Genomic DNA, 23,292 nt, shown 5'->3' with positions numbered 1-23,292 from the left:
GGGTTCACTGCACAGAGCGCCCGCCACACATCCTGTACCTCAAGAGTAAGTGTGGGGGGGGAGGGGTGCTGGGGAGCTAGTGGGGGTTGTGATGGTTGTTGAAATGATGAGGCTGGATGCTGTGTTTGAGACTCAAAGCGGCATGAAAAAAATAAAGCGTGTCTCAGCTCCTGCCCAGTCCCGCATCCAAATTCCCGGGTGTCACAGCACAGCCTCTGTAATTGGTGATGGTCTGTATGCCCCGCCACCTTGCCTGGGGTTGTTGAGCTGTCTCTCTATCCTCCTCTTATATTCAACTTTAGCAGTCCTAATGCCTCTCCTCAGGTTGGCACGAGCGGCGCTGTACGATGTTCTGTCGCCTGACCTGAAGGCTGAGTCACGGCCCGGAGGAGCATGCGGACCTGGCGCGTCATCCAGGGTTTCTGGTTTGAGTGACACCCAGATACACCTGGTTCCATGGGCATTCCCAATACAGTACTTGATGTAGGACAATACTGTATCTGTGAATATTTCCAGGTCTTCGTGATAGAAGGCTTCCCCCTGTGTGTTATCGAAGCAGTCCTGTAATCGGTGGAGGGCGTCCTCGGGCCAGGTGGTGATGGTCTTTTTTGTGGGCTTTGTTTGTCGCCTAAGGGGGGTATATGCCGGAGTGAGGAGCAGGGAGAGGTGGTCTGACCGGCCCAGGTGGGGAAGGGGTACAACTCTGTACGCATGCTTGATGTTAGAATATACATGATCCAGAGTGTTTCCCCCTCTTGTAGGGCATTTTACATATTGGTGGAATTTTGGTAATACAGTCTTGAGATTTGCCTTATTGAAGTGGTGCTGAGTCTGAATGTTGGGACAGGTAGAAGTGCAGCTGTGGAGGAACAAAGTGTTCGGGGAGGAGTGTAGGGGGCTAACAGAAAACCTTGAGCTCCAACTCTCACACATGGTGTGTAAGGGCAGTCAGACTTACTTGGCCTCCTCTATGGCTGACATTTCCTCCAGAGGACCATTGGGAAGCTCCACAGTGGATCGACACTTCTCACTGCTTACAGGAGACACACGAGGAGAGCAAAGTTCACCAAGGAGCTAGCCTCGAATCATTAACATGACTTTCGTTTTGTACCTGTGATGGTAGAATGTAAGTCTATTGTGTTCACATTTTTTGTCGTTACAACAGAAGACAAGCTGCAGGAGTTGGATTTTTTATAAGACATTCCTAATGTCATGTTAAAATAATTGTTGGTGGATGCATAGATTCAATAGCAATTAGGTTCAGAAAATGAAACCGATTTAGTTTTTAAATCACAAGTATAGAAAAAAAATCAAACAATCAAAAGATAAATTAAATTGTTAATGTAAAAAAGGCTTTTTGATTTGCTTTTCTATTACCGTATGTGCCTTTTGACTACACTGCACCTTCCTTTACTTCCTGATTTGACCTTTATGGAAATTAAAGAGTTTTCATTTTGTGATTGCTTTGATTTAAAAAGACACGTATGCTGTGGGAAACCTAAAAAATAAATAAATCCCACAGAGCAAAAGATTGAGCTCTGAATAGCTGTATGTCTGCCCACACAAAACGTTTTAAGTTGCACATTGCTTACATGCGTTTAAATTAAAGAGCAAAGAGAAACATAACAATGGAAAAAATGTAATTATTTCAAGTATTACATTATTTGGAGCATTGCAATGCATCATTTACAGGAAAATCTAATTTCCCGGAACAATTTCCAATTATATTTAAAACTGTAAACTGTAGTTAATCTGGTGGCACATTTCAAGCTCCACACTATGGTACTGTGTAATGAAGGTAAAACTACTAGCTGCTGATATGATGCATTCAATGAGTTGTTGCTCTAAATTCTCACAATTATGAGGAGTGTAGACTATAATTGTATCTAACTGCTTTAGCCAATGAAAAATCCCACACGAACTGAATGATATCATGTAACTGAACATTCTGGTGTGTGTGTTGTTTCTGACCCGGTTTTGGGACAGCTGACTGCGGCTGAGCTGTTGACGCCCGTTCTCTCTGTGTCCACACACTCCACTACAGAGTATTTCTCTGAAGATGCACTCTTCTCTTCATCACTGGAACACACAGGTACACACACACAAACACAAGACGAAAATGTACATCAATACCATATGAAGTGATTCATACCAACCGCCTTCCCCGCAGAAACACACAGAACACAGGGAGATGTGAACAGTGATGCATGCTGAACTGACTGACGGAGCACACAGTAAAACAAAGGATGAAGGTGTTGAAATGGGAACAGTACATGGGAGAAGCATCAAAATGTACAGCAAATGGAGAAAGTCAACTGTTTTGATTGTTTTGCTACAATACTCGGTTTATTTTGTAGTTACAAAGCCAGCAAATCATAGGCAATCCTACCACGTGATTTGGACACCGATTAGACCAAAAATACCAGCCGTCAGTCTTGCTTCGTCTCAGAGAACCACCAATAATCTTGATGAGGCCTCAATCAAAGCAGAACACCCACAAACATCCAAATCTAATCTAATATTTGAGGTGCTTCATGGTTGTCCAGCACTTGCTTGTTGTGTACTAACAAAAATATATAGATATTTAATACTTAATTTACTTAATTAAATTTTATGAAACTAGAAGGATATTTAATTTGGCTGTTAGTCCTTTGACCATGAGAATTTTTTAGGTTTTCGTCACAAAGCTTGTGTGTTTTCTCTGACATTAAATCAATTTAAAAAAGGTACTTTATTGTCACATCCAAGTAGCAAAATTCATGCTCTGCTGCATTTAACCCATCCCCCAAGGGAGCCGTGGGCAGCCATTTACAGCGCCCGGGGACCAACTCCAGATCTGAGTCAGCAATTGTAAAACACTGGTCCTTTTTTCACATATATCAGTATTGGCACATAAGTCAACCAATATGTACAAACAATTACAGTAGAATTGTTTTCTGCAAGTCCAAATACACAAGAGGCCTTGCTGTATATACAGTAGTAGCTGTTCTACTGTTGCTATGAAGAACTGTAATGAGAGGATTGTTATCATAAATGACAGGAAAGAAGGAAAATGTTTTCCTTTCATATGAATGACTATGCAAAATTGATGTCAAACATACTGTGCCAATACCATTAAAACCCTTACTGTTGTGGCCTCAAGTGTGTTCAGTCAGAACCTGATGACCAGATTTATATTTTCAACTGAAACTCTTGGGCAGGGTTAACCAAAGGCACAATCACAAGTGCGGTAAATTAACATTGACTATTATCCAACTTCCGTTTACTCCTATTTTATGCGAGGGAAGGGGAGGATAAAGCATTCGCTTACAGTGGCAAAGCCAATTTGCATTGCGTTGAATTCAACTTTGGTGAACTTCGACCGGTGAAATTGCAGCCTCCACCAACGGCAAAGCAGTGTGGGCCACTTGGCTGTATCTTGTTGAATGAGCTAAGACGGAGGAGACGTGGATTGGAGCCGTGTCTAACCAGCCAGTATAGTTTTGGCAGGCGATGGTCATTTACCTGTGTTCATGTATGTGTGACCGTGCCTTAATGTGTAAATGCATGATTTAATCAGCTGTGCTTGTACTGTTTAGGCACCTGCCCATGTCCAACGTCGTTAACTGCACAGAATCTATTAAGCAGTTACACATGCAAATTGTGCATTTGAATCTTAATAACTCACAATTTAATAAATGGCTCAGGGCCAATGCCAATAAGGAGGCAGACCATAAAAGTAAAATAAACAAATACTTATTAAGCAGGTTTTAACTGATACAAATCAAACTGAGAAGAGGCTGAAGCCACAGCAGAAAACTAGCCTGCATTTTTGCTTATTTGGTTTAAATTATTATTTTAGATTTTCTTTTTTTTTTACATAAACTAAAAAACTGCCCTTGGACAACACCTTTGGTAGAAACACATGCAGAATGGAGATAATGAAATAAACAAACAAGGAGCTGAAACCAAAGAAGATCAAAATTGGGAAAGAAAAGTTGGTGGTTGACGTGACAACAAGACTACATCACGGCTGCAGGCTGATCTCTGATTGGCTGTACATACCGATAAGATTTCAAAACTCTGTAGAAGACCACACCCACAACGCACAGCAAGAGAGAGAGGAGGGGAAGCTCAGGTTGTAAGTGTTGCTCAATTCATCAGACAGTTGTTATTTACTCATACAGACAGACAATATAATGCAGAATCAACAAGAGGACAGAAGGACAGAGGACAACCAACTGTAAAACCTGTGGATTAAGAACAAGTGTTTCACCATGGAAGAAATGTTAAAACGAGAACATGAAACAAGACTGGAAGTTGGCTGTAAAACATATTTAGTCTAGTAATTTGTGAAGAATGGGGGCTATAGTCAGCTTGAATTTATGTTCGTTACTATGGATTTTAACAGTGAAAAGTCTTCATGGTGAAAAAAGTATTGAAATGTTCATACTCCTGAAAGAGAACCTGCAAAAGAACCCTCTTTTCCACTGCCCATCTTATTATGTCTAGGTGTGTTCACTGGTTTGTGACAGGCTTGTGCATGCAAAATGACACAGAAGCAGTGCATTTAGTAGTAGTTGTAGAGCTGTAACGGCTCATGTGTCCGCGCCGAACCACCATGATACAGGTGTCACTGTCCAATGCAGATTATAATATAATGTACGTTGATTTATGTGCACAATGCGAGTTCCTGCCAGAAACCTTTAGCCGTAGGCCGTTACAAACATGTGTTGAGCACAACAAGCTGATTGGAGTGCAAGTCAGTAACGCTGTGGCGAGCGCCAATGAAACGCCAGAGCTGGAAGTCGCACCTGCAGGTTCCCCTTTCAGCTCCCACCACAACGGAGAGAGTTGTGTATAAGACAGTGTCGGCAATGCTGATCTGAGGGTTTGTTCACAGTTTAGGTTCACTTTGGCTATATTTAAACATTAAAAGCACCAAAACATGTATGTATTAGCAGTCAAATGTAATGTAAATACTCCTAATGCAAACGCTTTATTGACCTTTACCTGTCAGTCAGCTTCGACTTCATATATTACCTTATTATAGCTGTATTCTTATTAACTTGACAATCTGCAAGACAGTTTGCGGATAAGCTGGTGATGAACCGTCAATGCTGTTTGCATGCTGGCTAATACTATTGTTACATCGTAGAGGTCATATCGTTTCGGTGGTGCTTTCAAACACACTGTCACACACTGCCACAGACTGTATGCCGTGTGCTCCCGTGGAGTAAAATGAATGTAAACAAAGCGGTGTACAAGAACTGCATCGCACCATGATGCATTTGCCTAACCCTACTGTTGGAAATCCTTTTAGTGGACAGAACGTGTAACCACAACTTCATGTTTATAGTGGCAATGGCAATGCATATGTCTGAGAAGTGTAGCAAATAATAATAGGCTGGATTTGGGCATTAAATATTCAAATATAATTTGAATACTAAACTTAATAATAAATGAAATTCAAATGCTGTTATAGAGGAAGATTGACAACTTTACCTATAACCACCACATATTAGCACAAAACGGAAGATAACAAAAGTACTCCGAGGGCCCTTTTTCAACTTGCTCAAGCAGAGCTCTGACAGTTTGGTATTATCCTGACCTAGACACAGGCTTTGCCCGTCTGTGTGGCATTTTGGTGATTCCTACACCAGATGGAAGAAGAGAAACAAACTGGCAGAAGGTTCTTTCAAATGAGGAAGAACAAAGCGAGCTGTTGGTATTGTGGTGGATATTGGGCCTTTTGATGTTGTGTTGAGAATAAATGCCTCAGAGTCAGTCAGTCAGTCTGCTGCCACTCTGGTGAGTTTGTCCACATGAGCAAACTAAAAACTTGCAGCAAATGCACAGCAACTGAGGAATGGTAACCATTTTAATGAAACACACTCCAACCAGTAGATGCGTTTGAAAGGCCTGGGGCCCGTCTTGGATCTTGGTGTTAAATTTAACAGCGCCTCTCTAGGAACGGTGACCGAGAGATAGTGTGAGGACACTTGTAAGAAAACAGATGTGACAACACTAATGAGTCACATTTGGAGTAACCATTCTGGTAAAGACACCTTAATTAGAGTATTCCAGTTTTCCCCTACTGGGTTTTTTGAACACCAGGATGACATATTTAGCGTTGAAACCGCTCGTATTGAATTCAGTGAGAGCTGCGTAGTGTTTTTTGAGTGGATGTGTTTGGCCAACCTCTTGAAGACGGCAGTCTCAGTCTTGGCGTCAACGGTGAGGCTGACCGTTTCTTTCATGGAGCCATTGATGACTGTCTCTGTGATGCTGCGCTGCTCACTAGAAGCTGTTTCCTCCTCCGCTTTAGGTCTCCCACAATCCTTTGGTGTGGTGGAGGAGGGAGAAGCCACATTGGTACCCAACCAGCCATCACAATCTGGGGAGGTGTTAAGAAAGATGTCAATACTGACCATGTTCAAGATCATTTAAGCTGTACCACTAGCTACCCTGACAGGAGCTACTTTCACTACTCCCTAAAGACATTTTGGGGTTATTTAAAATTGTGGTACTGACAGACAAGCAAAGTGAAATCCTGCATGTTAGCCTGTGTCAAATTCCATCTCAAAGTATCCAGGATTAGCTTGTCACAGTGAGACAGCAGGAGAGAGTTCACATGGATGTACAGAATTCCAACTCTGTCAATATGGACGTGCACACATCTCACCTTCCGGCTGCATGGGAGCATTGACCCCCAGAGGGTCCATCGTCTCTATGCTGGTTTCCATAGCAACAGGAGAGTTGCACCTCAGAGGGTCTTTGGGTCTGAAAGAGAGCAATTTCTACTTATGAAGCACTTGTTCAGATTCAAAGACGGCGGCAGCCAAAACAAAGCAATGTTCTTTTGTAGCTGAAGCACTGCAGGCACACAGACAGAAACAGTGTTTTAAGACATCCTACCTGACAGGGGTGAAGTTGGAGAAATCAGCCCAGCCTGTTTCAGAGTTGGCAGGGGGAGTGGAGCTCCATCCTGCCTCCGGGATGTCTTCTGTGGAAGAGGGGGACAAAGGAGAGGAGGCAGCAGGGTTGTTAGGGCTGGAGGCTGGAGCTGTGGACGTACCCGTGTCCATGGGGATGTCATCAAAATTGGCCGTCCACACAGGCCCTAAAAAGGTGTTAAAACGTATTTCAAAATACACTGCATCAGTCAGAATTGGACCTCTTGCATTAACAGATAAGATATACCTTAGTCATTCCATAACCCACGTCATCAGCACTATAGGCAAAAACCTAAACTGAAAATAGATTAATCATAGTTCATACATTAGCCCTAAACCCACGTCTCAAATTTAAATTGTAATATCTTAACTCGGCTAAATCTTAGTCTAATTCAAATCCCAGACTCCATCCAGGGAAAGGTTTCTTACTTGGGTTAATTTGTTATTCTTATTTTCTCAGTGATGACATGCAGTAGTCTTGGATACACCAACCTGTGTCAACCTCCATTCTGTCATCGGTGCTGGGGTTGGAAGCTTCAAATGGATCTCTCTTCACATCCTCCTCCTCTGAGTCTGTGCTTTCCTCACTGTCCGTGCTGCCTGAACTCCTGAGATGGACACACAGATCAAATGTTATTTCTAACCCGCATCCGAATTTAGGGCAGAAAAAGGTTTTCCAATGCTTAAGATGACGTCCACAACTCAAAAAAGATATTCAGTTAACTGTCATAGACAAGTCCATAAACTAGAAATTATTCACATTTGAGAAGCTGAAATCAGAGAATTTTGACTTTTTATATCATAAGAAAATGACTCAAACCGATTATCAAAATAGTTGGGAATAAATTTAACAGTTGACAACTACTTGATTTATAATTGCAGCTCTGAGTTCATCGTCTTTTCATACTGGGGAGGGCAATAAATATGAAGCTACAGAGGCCAGGTGCAAAATAGTGTACAGTGTTGCTGGCAGGTTGTTTATTAATCAGCAGAACAGGACTACGGCAATTAACTGTTCACTGGCCTGTGTAAGAATTCATAGAATCAAATTTGATTATAAGAGTATAAAGAAATTATGGGTTTTCTTTATTTCTTCCACTAGAATATTACACTATGTTTTACAAACAAATTGAACACAAAAAAGTCTGAACCTCAAAACATGCTCGTATGTACTAACTTGACTTTTGACCTGGCAGTTTTCCCATGTAACAAACCCTGTGTGTTTGGTTGCAGAAACAATTTAAATGTAGTTTTATTATTTTAAATGTAGTTTTAAGACTTGTAGGTGACCACAATGACATTACAAGGATAATTATCAATTATCATAATTATGTGTGCATTCATTTGTTTTGTTACATTTATGAGGACCATGTCTGTTTTATGAAATGTATGAATTGTGAGGTCATTTTGGCTGCTCCACACTACTTTAAAGGATTGTTAAAGCTTGGTTTTGAGATTAAGGTTAGAATTCATGTGAGTGGTTTGTTTAGCTGACCTGGGGCGTCTCTGGGCCTCTGGTGCGAAGGTGACATCTTTTTCATCCCAAATATCTTCCTCGTCCGAACCAGCATCTTCAAACTGTTGGATTTTCTCCTTACAGCGTGCCTCAAACAAAGCTATATTTGCCTGGGGAAACACACACACACACGGGCCGCACACTTAAAAAAACACTTTAACTCTACAGTACATCCACAAACAAAGTAGGGTTGGATCCTAGAGAATAGGCACTCAGCCGAGAAGCAGACATGAACATGTAAACTATCATAGCACAACAGCTTTACAGCAGGCCTCAAAACAGAGCGATCTCAAAGCAGATAACTTACAGCATATTCATGTATGCTTACGTTTTACACAAGTGCCCTTGTTCCGTTACATTTTTAAAACCAGTGGAGTAGTATTTGATCAAATCAAGTTGGGCTTTGATATTTGTTTTAAGCTTTTGGTTCAAACGTAGCTAAGTTTTTCTTATCAAGGGAAACCCTCATATTCAAATAAGTCTCATAGTGATTGAGATTTCGTATGATCAAACTTTGTGGCAACTGCTTCTAAATGAATTTTAACAGTTATATCGGAAAATACAAGACATGCCGTATTGATAAAACCCATTTGAATTTGTTCCATGACCGCTCAATGATTGACTATGTATAAATTCAAGATTAATAATTAAAGTACTTACACTTTCATTTGTATTCAGTGAAAAATTGATGTCTGATATTCTATCAAAGGGAATACTGAAATGTTAAAGAGAACAGAGTTTAGTTAAGTTAGGGTCGTTAGGCATCCACAAATATAGCAACACACAGGCAGACAGGCTCAAACACAGAGCTCTAACACTTCACGTTAGATACTGCACAGATAAGAAAAACGTATTCTCATCTAAATATAAAGCTTTAAACACAAACATACCGCTGAAGAAACAAGGTTTATGACTTTTTTTCTTTACATTCATGTATTGTGTTGTTAACTGGTCAAAGAAAAGCAAAGAAGCCTGGTAGAAAAAAAACTGTACAGCCACTTTCAACATTGCATAGTGGATGGCAAAGTTTCCCAAAATATTATTCTGTACCAAACATTCAAAATAATTCAACACAAGTCCAACATTTGGGGGGACTGTTTGCCATTAACTTTGGCTGTTTGAAAGTGCTCTATAAATATGGTTTTTTTTCTGTTTTAAAATGCTCTATGTTGATTTGATTGATTAACTGATCTTACCCAAAGTCAGATACAAATAACATCAACTCAAGGCTTAGCTTAGCACAAAGAGTGGAGGCAAAGGGGAAACTGCTATTACTAGCTCAAGCCCTTCTAACAACTCCTCTGTGTATAAATTAGGGCAGCAATTAACAATTCTATTCATTAGTAATTAATCTGTTTAGGATTTTCTCAATTACTACATTGATCTAGATCGATAGAATAATAAATTGTATTGTACCCTACGGGGAATCATAGATACATACAACATAAATACATTTGTACAGGATACATAGTGTGTTATTGTGATTAGCAAGCTATGGAATTTAGTACCCCTATAGATAAAGTGTTCATCCTGGTCATTATTTATAAACCTGCCATGCTGTAGACCTGTGTGTTTTGTGAACAAGGTGGGAAGGTTTTTATTTTTCTCTCACATTTGACTGAGCTAGCAGTTTCTCAATGCTTCTAGTTTTGTGCTAAGCTATTAGGGGTGGGGATAGATTTGCACCTCACGATTCAATTCCGGTTCACAGGCCAACAATTCGATTCTAAACAGATTATCAATGCAAAAGAAATGTTATGTACATTTCCATGCATAATTTAAAAAAAATATACATATAAATCTGAGTTGGTTATATTTTGACATATAAAGTATTTGTCACACACAAGTTTTAATGAAATGTTTTGTCTACTGAGGTTTTTATTTTGTAGTCATTCCATGCTTAAGCCTTAAACATGCACAGTGATCTTCCATGTCAGAGGCTCAGTCATGTTTAAAGGTGGAGAATTGGCTTCTTAGAACATGAAACATGAGCTGGTCAGATGTGATAACAGTTTATATGAACAGCTTATGTGTTTTGCCTATTATTTGATTTATGTCTTATTAGATCACGTGTATATACAACATTTTATTTTATTAGTCTTTTTTTCTGCACTTTTGCCTAAACTCGTTCCTTGTTCATTATTCCATCCTCTTTCAGTCACTCCGTTTTATGATTTGTACATGTCTGGACAAAGTAACTTTTAAATAAAATGTAATTGATTATTAACTTATCAGAATCAAGCATCAAATTGTTTTAGAGAGAATCGTGATGCATCTAAGAATTGATTATTCTTCCCACCCCTATAAGCTATGTACAAAATATCCTGGAGTTAGTGCTGGAAAGTCTTAAATTAAACTAATTTGGAACTTCTTTTCTGACTCTGGTAAAAATGCTTGGTTTTCTTTTAAATCCAAACTGTCAGACTACTGCTTTTACCAAGCACCGTCAGAAATTCAGGGCAGCAACAGTACCTTTAATATTTTCACAATTACAATTAACAACACTACAATAGGTGATCATGACCAAGTCAGATTAAGAGTAAACTTTAAATCCTATCCACATACGAAACCAACAATGTCCATGCATCAGCTTATACCAGCCTACAAACCCCACACACTGGAATTTCACCATCAAACAACTCCATTACCAAACCTCACTTGAAGAGTTTGAATGGCACATATTTACTACAAGGACAGTCGTTGCATCCTAATTTCCTTTTACTTAATCACGCTTTACCTTCCAACTTGTGCATTCATGACAACTGGCAAGTATCTGACCTGTATACAATGTGTTTTTAAAGCACAGCAGGGGTGCAGTGATGTCCAGAGTACATTTGTACAGGCCTTGGATAAGTCTAGTCCTCTCCTCGTTGACCCTTAAAGGCCAGTCAGATATGTTCCATGCATCTTGACTGCACAAATGGGAAGACCACCAGACAGACCTTAGCCTTAACTAGAATGGGAGCATTATCAGGTACACCAATACAACAGTTCGATGCATTCCACACCCCAACTTCACAATAGTTGCCCTTCATTTCACCCTTACATGAAATAGTATCATGCAGAACTCAGAGAATACAAGATCACATATAATGGTGCTGTGTTCAATATACCATTTCTGCCTTGTGCCGTTTACTACTTATTACAAGTAGTTACTATCAAGTGGAAGTCTTTTAGTAGGATAGAACTTCCAGACTTCCATCTTTAGGAATTCATACATGAATGTTAATTTATTGGAGATCTACTGTAACTGTTATTTTGCCAACTAAAGTTACAGTAAATAATGTCAGGACTTGAGGAATAGATGCTGAACGTTTGGATTGGTGTATTGCTTATTTTACCCCGCCCAACGTCTCATTTTGCAAAAGTCTGATAATGCTAAACCCAAGATATATGTGCAAAGAAAAATGCTCTACTTCAAGCCACAATCTGCTTAAAGTAAAGCAGACATTTTAATTAATTGATCAACTAATAGCCATCTCCCACTGCCCACAACCGTTGCAGAAGTTTATACCCCCAAAACCAGCTTGCCCTAAGGAATATAGAAAGGGACAGCACACGACAACACCAAAGCTGGATTCTATGGTTTCATCTCTTTAAGCCACATTTTTTATTTATTATGGCAGCCATTTCAAAAAGGAAATAAGCCACATCTTGGAGGCATTGGTTGAAATGCTTGAGCAAAATGTTTTTTTGCAACATACAAAATGTTTACTTAGGCAATAGCCCTCACTGTCATTAATCTGATTTCTGTAACAAAATGCAATCATAACTTCAGCTATCAAAATTATGCTGAACGGCATTTAGTGGCATTTAACAAGAAAGCTTGGAAAAGGAATCAAACAATATTCTTTTGTTACGAAATGTTATTACAATGGGGCAGAGAATAAAGAACTTAAAAATCCTTTTCTTTTTAACGTGACTTGCAAGTTGCGGTTATTAAATTAATGATTTAACCCACCGACTTTGAAATGTCTTAAGTGCCCTGTCCCTTCAGTGTTACACAGTAATATTTAGACAGCAAGTCCAGTCATGCAGGATGAGTACTCACTCCACAACATCGTCCTGATCAGCAAACTCTTCGTCATTGAAGCCGAACTGCTCAATAAAATTGGACGTCATTTGTTGCATCTGATAATCAGAAAAGGCCTGGCAAAACCCAGGACCAACGATAATGATATAGTCTTGGCTCTACACAAAGCTGGTCATTACTTGCAGTACAGAAAATTACAAACGCATATACTAAATTGTAAAAACACAAGAATGTATAACATGAAGGCTCTACAGGTTAATAGCTATAATAAAAGCACAAACATGCATTTACAGTCAGATGCCAAAATGCTTTCAATTAGTTAAAGTAAATAGACAACATCCTATTTAAAGTTGCAGTAAAGTTTCCTAAATAACATTAGTAGATAAGTCAATTAATTCAGTGTGGTCAAGAGATGTTTCTGCAGATTGTTACTGTGCATGACCCATAGTCACAAGGTTATTTTAGGTTAAGGGCCTGTTGTGTTTAGGTCTTACTTGTTGTAGAGAGGAGTCCTGGTGAAAGCCACTGTCTTTAAAATCCACCTCATCATCGCTGGAGGAATGGATGTGGTGTGTGTTCACCTAAAGCAAAATTAGTTTGAGCAAAAAAGGGTTGGCCTTAAAGAAAAGTCTTATGACTGCATTAGTGTGCATCCACACTACTGAGCAGGCATTGCTGTCCTAACATTGCGTAATAAAATATATCAGTCTTGAATTGGTATTTGGTTGTGTTGTGCACCGTGGTCTTAATCAGTATAAATTCAAACTTGAGACATGGATAACAGACTTAAAAGGACATTTTAAAAAATAAATATACCTGACCTTTAGTTTTAATTGCAATGGGGATAAAGCAACATTTATGCACAGACTCTGGGAGTATAACAAAATGATATTGCTGTACCTGTATCCAAATAATCTAAATCTGAAACCCCAAGTGGAAGTGATGTAATGTAGCCCCATTGTGTTTTTTCAGCAACAGGTCCTATGGTAATTACGAGGCAATTTGGCCTTGTGCGCTCTGATAAATCTGGCATGTAGTTAAGACACCAGTCATAAATTTGTTTTAATGAAAACTCAGCTTCTTGCATTTGCTCCTGGTGCACACCACCCTTCACCGGACTGGGAGAGCCACATGGAGGCAATTCTAGACCGCTGTTTTTTGACTGAGGATTTAGAGCACCTCTAAAGCTTGACGTCAGTGTTGAGGTTTACTCACCAGGTCAATAGTGTTTCTCTTGTTTGTGTCAGACAGCTGCCCAGAAATAAAGGTCTCCCATTTCTCTCTGTCCTCTGCTGGGAGCTCTGTGTCACACACACAGACAAACACTACTTATACACGACATCTTCTTATGCTGTACATTTAACAAACTGTTAAAGAATGGTGCTCTCAAGTTCACTTCAGATGCCACTAGTAAACTTGATAAACACAAATAGGCTAAGCACAGAGTTAAGTGATGGCACAGGAAGATTTCCTTACAGTTACCAATAACTCCACAAATAACAAAATAAAGAGTCAATTGTCTCAAACTGTAAGTCAAAGATAAAGCTTATTTGCAAGACAGATGACAGCAGAGATTCAGGAGCCCTCAGACAGAAGTGAGGCCCTACCAGAGATGAGCTGTTGTATCTGTGGTCCATTAGGGCCTTTGTCACAGTTATGAACTATAGAGTTGGCTATTCTGGTGAGGTGACCCATGTAGCCTCGTCGCCGACCACCTTCTGCCCTAAAACACACACAAACAATTCAATTATTAGAACATTACTTTGACCACTAAAGCCAAGCATTACTCTCTTAATGACTAGTAATGATCATATTAAAGATGCAATGGACTTTTATATTTTACGTCTATTATTTACTACAGCAAATGACAACTTAATAAGTTATTGTTACAACCTAACAAAGTTATTTATGGTCTCATTTGCAGCAGAGCAGAATACTCACTGTTCTTTCTCATTGGAGCTCCAGGCTTCTACGATTCTCTGTATAAACTGGCACTTTTGAAACAGCTGGTGGAGGAAAATACAATGAAATTAAATACAACCAATTCAGCGTGCTCACAATATAGTGCATACTGCTGTTGTGTCTACACTGACGCACACAAAAAGTAATAAACTACATTATTGAAAAGCCTTCACTTATTGCCTTTTTTGGTGCATAATGACTTGTGTCTTTCTCAGGGAGTCTGTGTACTTACAGTACAATATCCAGTCCCAGAAACGGTAATAAACAGATTATGCCAGAGATTACTTGTGGAAATGTGATGCAGTATTCACCTGGTCACATAAAGGTTACAGTAATCACCACTGCATTTGTCTAACTTTACAATAAAAACAACTCAGTACTCCATTGGCTTCAGTCAGGAAATAACAGCATTACCAACATAACTGTGTTTACACCGAAAGTTAAGCTGGAACACCTTAAGCTTCATCCTCGTAATATACCAATATAAAGACAGCTTTAGCTATAGTCCAAGAGGTAATAGCTTGTATAGACCTAAACAATTATATCACATAAGGCGATATATAGGAACTGATGTATGTAACTTTTTAGTACTCTAATCTTACATGTTTGATGAGGATGCTCTCCCTCGCGTTTTCCTGCTCTGTGTCTGGGTGGATGTCAGTGGGGGCCGGGGGCATAGCCAGAATCATGGCTGTGCAGATCTCCACTTGAATGTGAAGGAAGTTGTTCCAGATGTATTTGAAATACATATCCTGTGGAGCAAAACAAATTAATTATAAAAAAAGAGAGACATTAGTGAATGGTTTGGATAATCTAATACTGATACTATTCTTTAACAGATTACTAAAGAAAAAAAAAATCAGTCATTTCTCTTTTTCCCATCAGTTACAAGTAACACTTGACACAACTGATTTCTTTCCAATATAAATAGTCAGAGTGACAAACAAATTATTCAGTACAGCCCTATTTGAAATACAAAACAAAATGTCAGTTATAAAACTCTATAAAACAGAGTGCATGTAAAACTACATTAAGTAAGGCAGGTAAAAGTCTAACCGGGAAACTGCTGTGTAAGATCAAATAGATGTAGTTACATTAACTAATGTTAACTTTTGTTTTACATCCAGAAGTCCAGAGTTCCATCACACTGATTCTTTTGTGTGGTTGCCCCATGCACACTGTTGTAAAGCAGTTTACCCGGTTGCACATTGGCATAAATTACACCCAACTCATTCAAACGGCCATGAGAGTGCACACAGAAGGCTGTAAACATTTTTCATTTTCATCTGATACATTCAATACACAGTGCTGTCAAAACTGGCAAAAATGTCATTCAAATGTCCTATAACGTAAAACATAATATATGAATATAATATGGTTGGTGCTTGAATGACAACTGAGCTCCTAAGCACACTAGCTTACTAGCCAGCCAGCACACCAGCCACTAAATTAGTAAAATTTAACAACTTGTTGATTTTACACGCTCTCGAACTTTGTTCGGCTCATTTTCTGTAACCAGTTTAGCACGTTGGGCGATATAACAGACTAAAGTTAGCTAACTAGCCAGTTAGGTTATAGTTTCTCTTGTTTCCCTATTCTTTTCGGACTGGTGTTATTTGATGTTGGGGTGTGGTTAAGCTGTGTGTGATTAAGATTTCAGATTGCCAGAAGTTTTTTTTTTTGGGGGGGGGGATCTGCATTCATTGAACGCAGCATAAAGAGACTTTTCCAAACACATTTGACCGACAGACCGACCGACCCCACACCCTTGTCAGAGACCATCTTTTTAGGAAATGAATACCAAAAACAGCTACTACTCACTAGTATGACTCCCAGTGTGTTGAGGTTTATGAGTTCTGTGTTGATGCTGTGTGTGTTGCTCTGCAACAGGCTGGCAACCAGTCTGACCACATTGAGCCTGGTGTTGCCCACAGGAGGGTCCAGCACCCCCCACGTTGTCTTCATCACATTTGCCTGTTGGTGGAAAATAAACACTGCTCAATATAAACACAACCAACTGGGACACATCCATACTAATTACTGAATACTTATAGTATGTGGTAGAAGACTATTTGTCACATACTGATTCTGTGACTGGACCATCTGTCATCTTCAGCTGCTTTCTAAGAAAGGTTTTAAACATACCAATTCAAACTAAACTGAAAACAGCTGATAATGGGTTGGCCTAATAGGATTCAATTTTCCCATGCAGACTGAAACCTTGTAACTTTAATCTACAAGTTGATATTTTAAAACTGCTTACTGCTGTCTGTGTGGTTTCTACCTTTGGGGGTTCCAGTAGCAGCTGGTGAAAGTCTTTGAGTCGGGGTCTCACAGCCTCCAGGATGCTGTGGTTGACTGAGAATGAAGGGTGGGACATTCCAGGGGGGCAGTCCATATGGCCCTCAAACCTGCAACATAAAAAGTCATAACCTGATGAACTGGGTCCCCAAACACAATGAAGTAGTGCCAAGTCTTTTGGAACATTTACAGCAATAATGGATGTGGGTAGATGTAAAAATGTAGTTTTATTTCATAAATGTGAACTTGTATTTACTTGTTCATTACTATTTGGTGGTGATGTGAACACATGCCACATAATTGCCTATTCAGGTTGACACTGATGGTTCCGGTCATCATTCCTATCAGTGAGAGTGTTACATTTTTGCCTCCATTGTGTTCCCTACTACATTGGTTTTTATCTGAACTGTCATAGGTTTGTGTAGGGTTGGGAACCAAGACCCGGTGCTAATATGGCACCGCACCATCTACCAGACAGAATAGAAACGCAGATTTTGGTGCCACTTAAATATCTGCATTGCCGTTAGAGGCAAAAAAAGCATCACTGCATGTGATGCTAGTTGACACTACACTTGGCCGTTTTGACCATCTGACTGTTCATGCTTCTATCAGACTTTGTTGTAGCGTTGTTGTTGTGTTCCCATTCTCCAACACTCTCTTCGTTTACTATATATACCCAATGTCAAAATCAAAATATCAAGAGTGGCAGGGGCCACAGGACGTACGCTGGTCTCCTTGTCTCAAACAATGTGAGGAGGATCTGGATAACACTGACAATTGCCGATTCATTCTTCTCCTTGTCAAAGATATTTGACAGCAGCTGCTCCACCGTCTCCTGCCTGAAGAGGACAGACATGAAGATGAAGGGAAAGCAGGCTGCATAGTCACTTGTCAGGTTTGTAGGACATAGTCTGTTTTCTAAAGCTATTGTTAGAATATATTTATTATTACACTCTGTATAAAATAAATTGAACAAAAGCAAATGGTGAGCAAATAAAGGCTAAATAAGTGATAAACATGAAAATCATGGGTCCAGTAATTAGAACCTATGGAATATTTAATAAAGTGAAAAACAACTAAGATAAATGCATTCCTACTTTTCAAGTGTGGCCAGAAGTGGGTCGGGCTCTGAGGAGCCCTGGACCTGGAACATCTGGTCTCTGCTCAGTCTGATGATCTCACACAGTGACTGGGAGGCATTGGAGTGTCTCTGGGTCAAAAAATATGAGAAAAAAAGACAAGAAACCATAAATGTGGTTTTTCATCTGATTTCACTGCAATCTTAGGATATTTAATCATCCAATCAAAGTCCTAATATTCCTGAACAAATAAACATTAGTATTCATCTTGATGAATAATAATATAAAATGGACTCTATACATAGTGATGCTCAATGGAAGAAACTCACATCCTCATCTTGAGATGGTTGTACCATGTCCACCAGTCTCTGAATCACCTTCTCCTCATTCAGCCACTGAAAGAGGATAGAAAGCAGAGATGGTCAGGAGAGACACAAACCTCTAATTTGGGAGTAAAAAAAGTTTACCAATTCAAAATTGCCTACAAAACAACATTTATTTGACTTTTCTGGCTTATAAAGAAGAAATACAATAGGAATACACTTTTACAAATCCACATTTTTAAGTTTATAGTCCTCTGCTGCCCAAAATCCATGATGCCAATCCATCTTCAGAGAGCAGCAAACAAGAACTTAGTTTTGAATTACCCAACAAATGCATATTGCAAACTTGAGTGCATGCAAATAGTTAAAATTGTGTGAGTAGATACCCATGTTGCATTGTACAGTGATGCTAGCCATGCAAAACCAGCCACAATAATGCAACCTCAGCTGTTGTAATGTAACATGTAAGAAAACATCTATTGAGACTTGACTAACCCAGCCAGACTAGGTAGTTAAATAAAGCGTGGCTTTGTGACCGGGAAGTGTCTTTCTTCCTAAAATTGTTTTTAGAAACACATTAAGATTGATGGTTTAGAAAACACCTTCAAACATTTTTTAAAAAAGTTTTTAGACCAGTAGCAAAGACAAATTAGATCTTAACTAGGCTTGGGTGATCACTTATATTTTCAAGGGGTCCAATTGTGGTTAGTGGAGATGGCCAAGATGGCCGATATGTATAGAAACCGGTCTGACAGGATGGCTACACTGAACACCGGCTTGGCTGTCCTGCCTCCTGTTTGGCTGGCGTGCAGTGGTAAGCGTATTGCCTCATTTCCAGATGACATCACTTCTGTGCTGCTGTCTTGCTTCTGTAGCTCAGTTGTTTTTGTCATATTCTTGATTAAGCAGCTAATAATCCACATTACAGTTAAACCTATACTAGTTCACTCATAACTCTTTCCTTCTTTTAGCGACTTTGTTGCTAATCCCACTTGTTTACGTTATGTTAGTTCTATTAGCTACGTAATCTTTTAGCAACTTTTTAATGGTCCAATTTAAATTGTGATAAGTGAACAGATGTGAGATGTCATTTTTAGCACAGCTGAGAAAGTGTTAGGTGCTACCCACGTTGAGTACATCCTGTCGTAGCTGTTGTGGTTCGATACAGGTGAGCATTCTGAGCAACAGGTCCATGATGGCAGATGTCCCGATGTGTTTGATCATCAAGTCTACAAAGTCGTCCTGCTTCCGCAGAAACTCCACTATCTATAAACACAGACAAGCAAACCATACACACCTTAAATAGGATAAACTGCCTTGTTTAGGTCTCAACTATCCTGGTAGAGTGGAAAAGTTGATTACTGCATTTTGGTATAGTTTCTGGACAAATCATATCGGATAACAACTTGCATTGCGTTCTCAGATAAAACACTCGTTCTCGTCAACTTACCTGTTCAGGCTTGCGTCCTATAAGAATGGACAGGACCTTGGAGAAGAAGCTGGCCAGGAGTGGGTTGAGAGGCGGCTCATTCTGGAGGAAGCCATACAGTTTCATCAGCAGTTTTTCATCTTCTCCCAGTCTGTCATTGATCTGGCCCACATCTGATGTAAGCAGCTCACATGATATGTTGGGATACCTAAAAGAACAAAAGATGCTCCTTAGATTCTTCTAACTCCACGATTACAATACTGGGACAAACATTCTGTGATGCCAAAATGCTTTTACTGTGCACGAAAGCTAGGGCTGGGACGGTATGGATTTCTTTCTACTGCGGTTGAAAAGCAAGAAATTCCTGCGGTATGCCGCAACCCCCTTACGTGAGTAGTGTAAGTTACAGCGAGAATAGCAGGGTGCCTTAAGTGAGTGACGTCAGTGCCTGTGTGGTTGCACAAGGAGAGCAAACAGTAACAGAGAGTAGAGTATGAGTGCCACTGTGAGTAAAAAGAGATAGCAAAGTTGATGTAAAGTGAGTTAAAAGTGAACAATAAAACAACAAACTATAGCTTCTCAAGACACGGTCGTTTTATCTGTTGTCAATGCTGCCGGTAAAGTGAATGGCGTTAAAACATTGACTTAAACCTTAGCCCAACAACATCTGTTGAAGCCCAAGTGCAGCCCGTCTAGTAGCTGAGCAGGCTGACAGCAGAGAGGGCGACTTGGCAGTTGGCTAACTTGTTGCTCTCTCTACTAATATAAGCCGCTCTGTTTTAGGCTACGAAATGTGCATGCAGGCTGAAACCGTGCCGTTTTATCAGGATGAAGCTATAAACAGAAGGACACTCCGCTAGCTGCTAGGCTAATGTAAACACTGCAGCTGTAACAATAATGTGTCTACCTCAGCTGAGAACGGAGCAATGTCTTTGCCTTCCTTACTGTGTATGTTATGTGTCATGGAACTTTGCCCTTCCCAACTTGCCAAAAGTTGGATTTGCTCCGTCTTTTGATATGTTTTGTTTAGAAAACCTTGAATCCATGTAAGACAATGTCATCAGACACAATCCATGTCATTAAACAACGTGGCCGTGTAGGACAATTTTTTTTGGGGTGATGACGGTGACGAGCTCAGACCTGCAGTAGGCGTCAGGTGACCACAGTATTGCAGTAGTGCAATAACCGTCCCAGCCCTAACTACAGTGATTAATTAGAAGCTAACTGATTAACCGTTTTATATTGCATAACTTAATTAGCTGTTCCTCTGTCTTCTGTAACACAGCAGAGAGAGACTTAGACTAGACAGGTGTAAAAGTAAACATTCTTCATTTTGATCCCCTTATCCTTTGCACCCTTTTCTCTTACTTGTATTTAACTTTTTCCTCAACATCAGTACTAGGTTCCAGTGTGATGAAGGTGACCAGGTCCTCCATGCACTGTGGTTTCAGCAGGAAGTCAACCAGTTTGTGGTTCTGGGCCTTGCATTCCTGCAGGACATCGTCCTCATCCATCACCTCTGTCAGCGTCACATCCTCCTTCTCCAACAGTGTGTCAATGTGGGATGTGGTGTGGAGGTCAAATTTCCAAAACATCTTGGCTCTAAAAGATTTGTACAAACGTCACTAACAACCTATTAGATATATTAGAGGTTATTAGAATATAGTAGATAACTGTAATTGTGAAAAAGACCATTTTGAGCAAGAGAAAGTTACACTTGTTTGGTTCTTATCGGACACCCTTCAGTGGACACATATTCACTACTAACCAGTCAGTTATTGGTACAAGGGTAGCGACACGGTGCATCCGTTTCTTCAGTAATATTTAACTAAGTGATCATTTGACAGCTCTTTCTTCTGCCTACCTGTGAGTGTTAAGAGTCCAGACGGCGGAGCTCAGGTTAAAAAGAGGTGTGTTCTAGTCTTTGGGAGTTGTGGCCCATTCCAGGCTAGCCAGCTGGACAGACAGGCAGGCAGACAGCGGTGATGGACAGACTGACAAACAGCACACATACAGCAGTTCAACAGCACACACCTGTGAGGCGAGAAACAGATGGAGACATGTTGTCAAAGGAATTTTCCACTTCTTTCCATGTGGATATTATAGGTATTTTAATTATTACTTGTAGTTTCAAAGGGCACAAATCTCACATATCCCTGTACTTGCAGTTTTCCGTTTCTACGGTTCCACAATGCCCAGTACTCCATATAAACTGAATCAGAGATGCAGCTCCTTTATACGCAGGTACACTAAACTTCTAGTACTGTTACAATACACAATGAACAATTTATGGCTTCTTAATAACTGCCCTGGGAAGCATGAAAATCCCTTCTTAAGGCCGAGTTCAAACCCACTAGAATCCTGCATGGGGAAAAAACTGATTTCACTGCATAAGAAATGTTCGGCCTTCTAAACTGTTGGGACCTGTTGCCTTTGGAAAAGGTTTTACTTAGTGTTCTTATAGTGTAATACAGAAATGTTTATTATTTTTTATAATGAAAAACTTCTAGAGATGAAACGCTGTGAAAATTTCAAATCACGATTTCCACTCATTTTTTGCTGAAAACCCACAAAATGTACAGCACTATGCACTTCTGATTGCATACACATTAACATAACATAGGCCTTATTAATATTAAAGATGGGCCCTATGTGGATATAGTAAGTAAAATTTATAGGATTTATTATATAGGAAGTAACTTCACTTTTTGAACATTGCAGAAAAGAAACAGGCAACCATAAAACAATGTCTTCACATTTGACACTCCGGTAAGGAGAGGCTGATTTCGCATCACTAGTTGTGCTTTTGATTGATTATTAATTTATTTTCAAGGGCTGTCCATGAGACAAATAATAAACTATATATAATCACCTGCCACTTCATTAGGTACACTTGTACAATCTAATGTGATTTAGCTCAGCCATAAATTCTGCTTTTCCAAAGATAATAATGTCCAGTTTTAATTGACCCTTTAAGAGAGGTATTAGTTTACTAGATGTTTAGAACTGAGGTTGTAGTTTGAAGCGGTGTTTAACTACAGATTGTTGCAGCTACAGTCCAGAGTCAAAGAGCAGACGGGCTGAGCACTAGTACCTTTTTGTCCCATTTTATTTATATATTTTGCTTCCTGGAAATGCTCAATGAAGGACCACTCTTATTTTAATGCAAAGATTTGTAGATTAACAGGAATGTTGCACAATCTGGAAGTGAAAGCAGTGCTCGATTTATTTAACTGTTAAAGTGCAAAGAAATATGTCGCTAAAAATCAATCAATAATAGTGTTAAATAATCGTGATCTCAATACTGATCAAAACAATTGGGATTATTATTTTGGTTGTGCAGTCAGCAAAAATCGTGATTGAAATTAATATTAAATTAATTGTGCAGCCTAAGTCACAGTTAAAAGGAGACTTGTGTTGCTTTTAGAATATTTTCTTTCATGTCTATGTTACAATGTTAAATGTTCATATTAAAATGGCCAAAGCTTCAAAAAATGAGAAAAATCTATTAGAAATGAATCCATGTGAGCCAAAACACCATATTTCACCATATGTTTTGATTTGCTCTATTTTCTTTCTACTCTCGGGCCAGAGCACCATCATACCGCACCGGTTTTCTATATCTGGTCATCTGCTACAGGCCTGCAACTGCAGTGTTTACATTACATACTGTGGGGAGAACAGGTATTTGATACACTGCTGATTTTGCAGGTT

At 39.5% G+C, this 23,292-nt stretch overlaps 1 protein-coding gene across 8 annotated transcripts in view; it reads right to left on the bottom strand.

Moving 5' to 3' along the window:
- ppp6r3 (protein phosphatase 6, regulatory subunit 3) overlaps positions 1–23,292 on the bottom strand; it is a 33,962-nt gene that overhangs the window by 7,226 nt on the left and 3,444 nt on the right. Inside the window, exons 2-25 of one of the 8 annotated variants that reach the window (XM_032524303.1) lie at positions 21,443–21,612; positions 20,947–21,180; positions 19,600–19,786; positions 19,278–19,415; positions 18,156–18,221; positions 17,845–17,957; positions 17,473–17,586; positions 16,731–16,857; positions 16,268–16,420; positions 15,049–15,198; positions 14,426–14,490; positions 14,092–14,207; positions 13,700–13,785; positions 12,979–13,065; positions 12,503–12,600; positions 9,112–9,166; positions 8,431–8,561; positions 7,428–7,543; positions 6,898–7,102; positions 6,665–6,762; positions 6,181–6,376; positions 4,045–4,062; positions 1,972–2,079; positions 959–1,033 (exon numbers count right to left, since the gene is read on the bottom strand). In XM_032524303.1, coding sequence (XP_032380194.1) covers positions 959–1,033; positions 1,972–2,079; positions 4,045–4,062; positions 6,181–6,376; positions 6,665–6,762; positions 6,898–7,102; positions 7,428–7,543; positions 8,431–8,561; positions 9,112–9,166; positions 12,503–12,600; positions 12,979–13,065; positions 13,700–13,785; positions 14,092–14,207; positions 14,426–14,490; positions 15,049–15,198; positions 16,268–16,420; positions 16,731–16,857; positions 17,473–17,586; positions 17,845–17,957; positions 18,156–18,221; positions 19,278–19,415; positions 19,600–19,786; positions 20,947–21,173 — 2,729 coding nt within the window. In that variant the 5' untranslated portion in view covers positions 21,174–21,180; positions 21,443–21,612. The remainder of the gene's footprint in view (positions 1–958; positions 1,034–1,971; positions 2,080–4,044; positions 4,063–6,180; positions 6,377–6,664; positions 6,763–6,897; positions 7,103–7,427; positions 7,544–8,430; positions 8,562–9,111; positions 9,167–12,502; positions 12,601–12,978; positions 13,066–13,699; positions 13,786–14,091; positions 14,208–14,425; positions 14,491–15,048; positions 15,199–16,267; positions 16,421–16,730; positions 16,858–17,472; positions 17,587–17,844; positions 17,958–18,155; positions 18,222–19,277; positions 19,416–19,599; positions 19,787–20,946; positions 21,181–21,442; positions 21,613–23,292) is intronic. The other 7 variants (XM_032524304.1, XM_032524306.1, XM_032524308.1 and 4 more) reach the window with 7 other exon arrangements.

The sequence above is a fragment of the Etheostoma spectabile genome, chromosome 8 (genome assembly GCF_008692095.1).
Source record: "Etheostoma spectabile isolate EspeVRDwgs_2016 chromosome 8, UIUC_Espe_1.0, whole genome shotgun sequence".
Classification (NCBI taxonomy): Eukaryota; Metazoa; Chordata; class Actinopteri; order Perciformes; family Percidae; genus Etheostoma; species Etheostoma spectabile.
The sequence above is the reverse complement of the archived record's forward strand: the minus strand, read 5'-3'. Positions and strand labels throughout refer to the sequence as shown.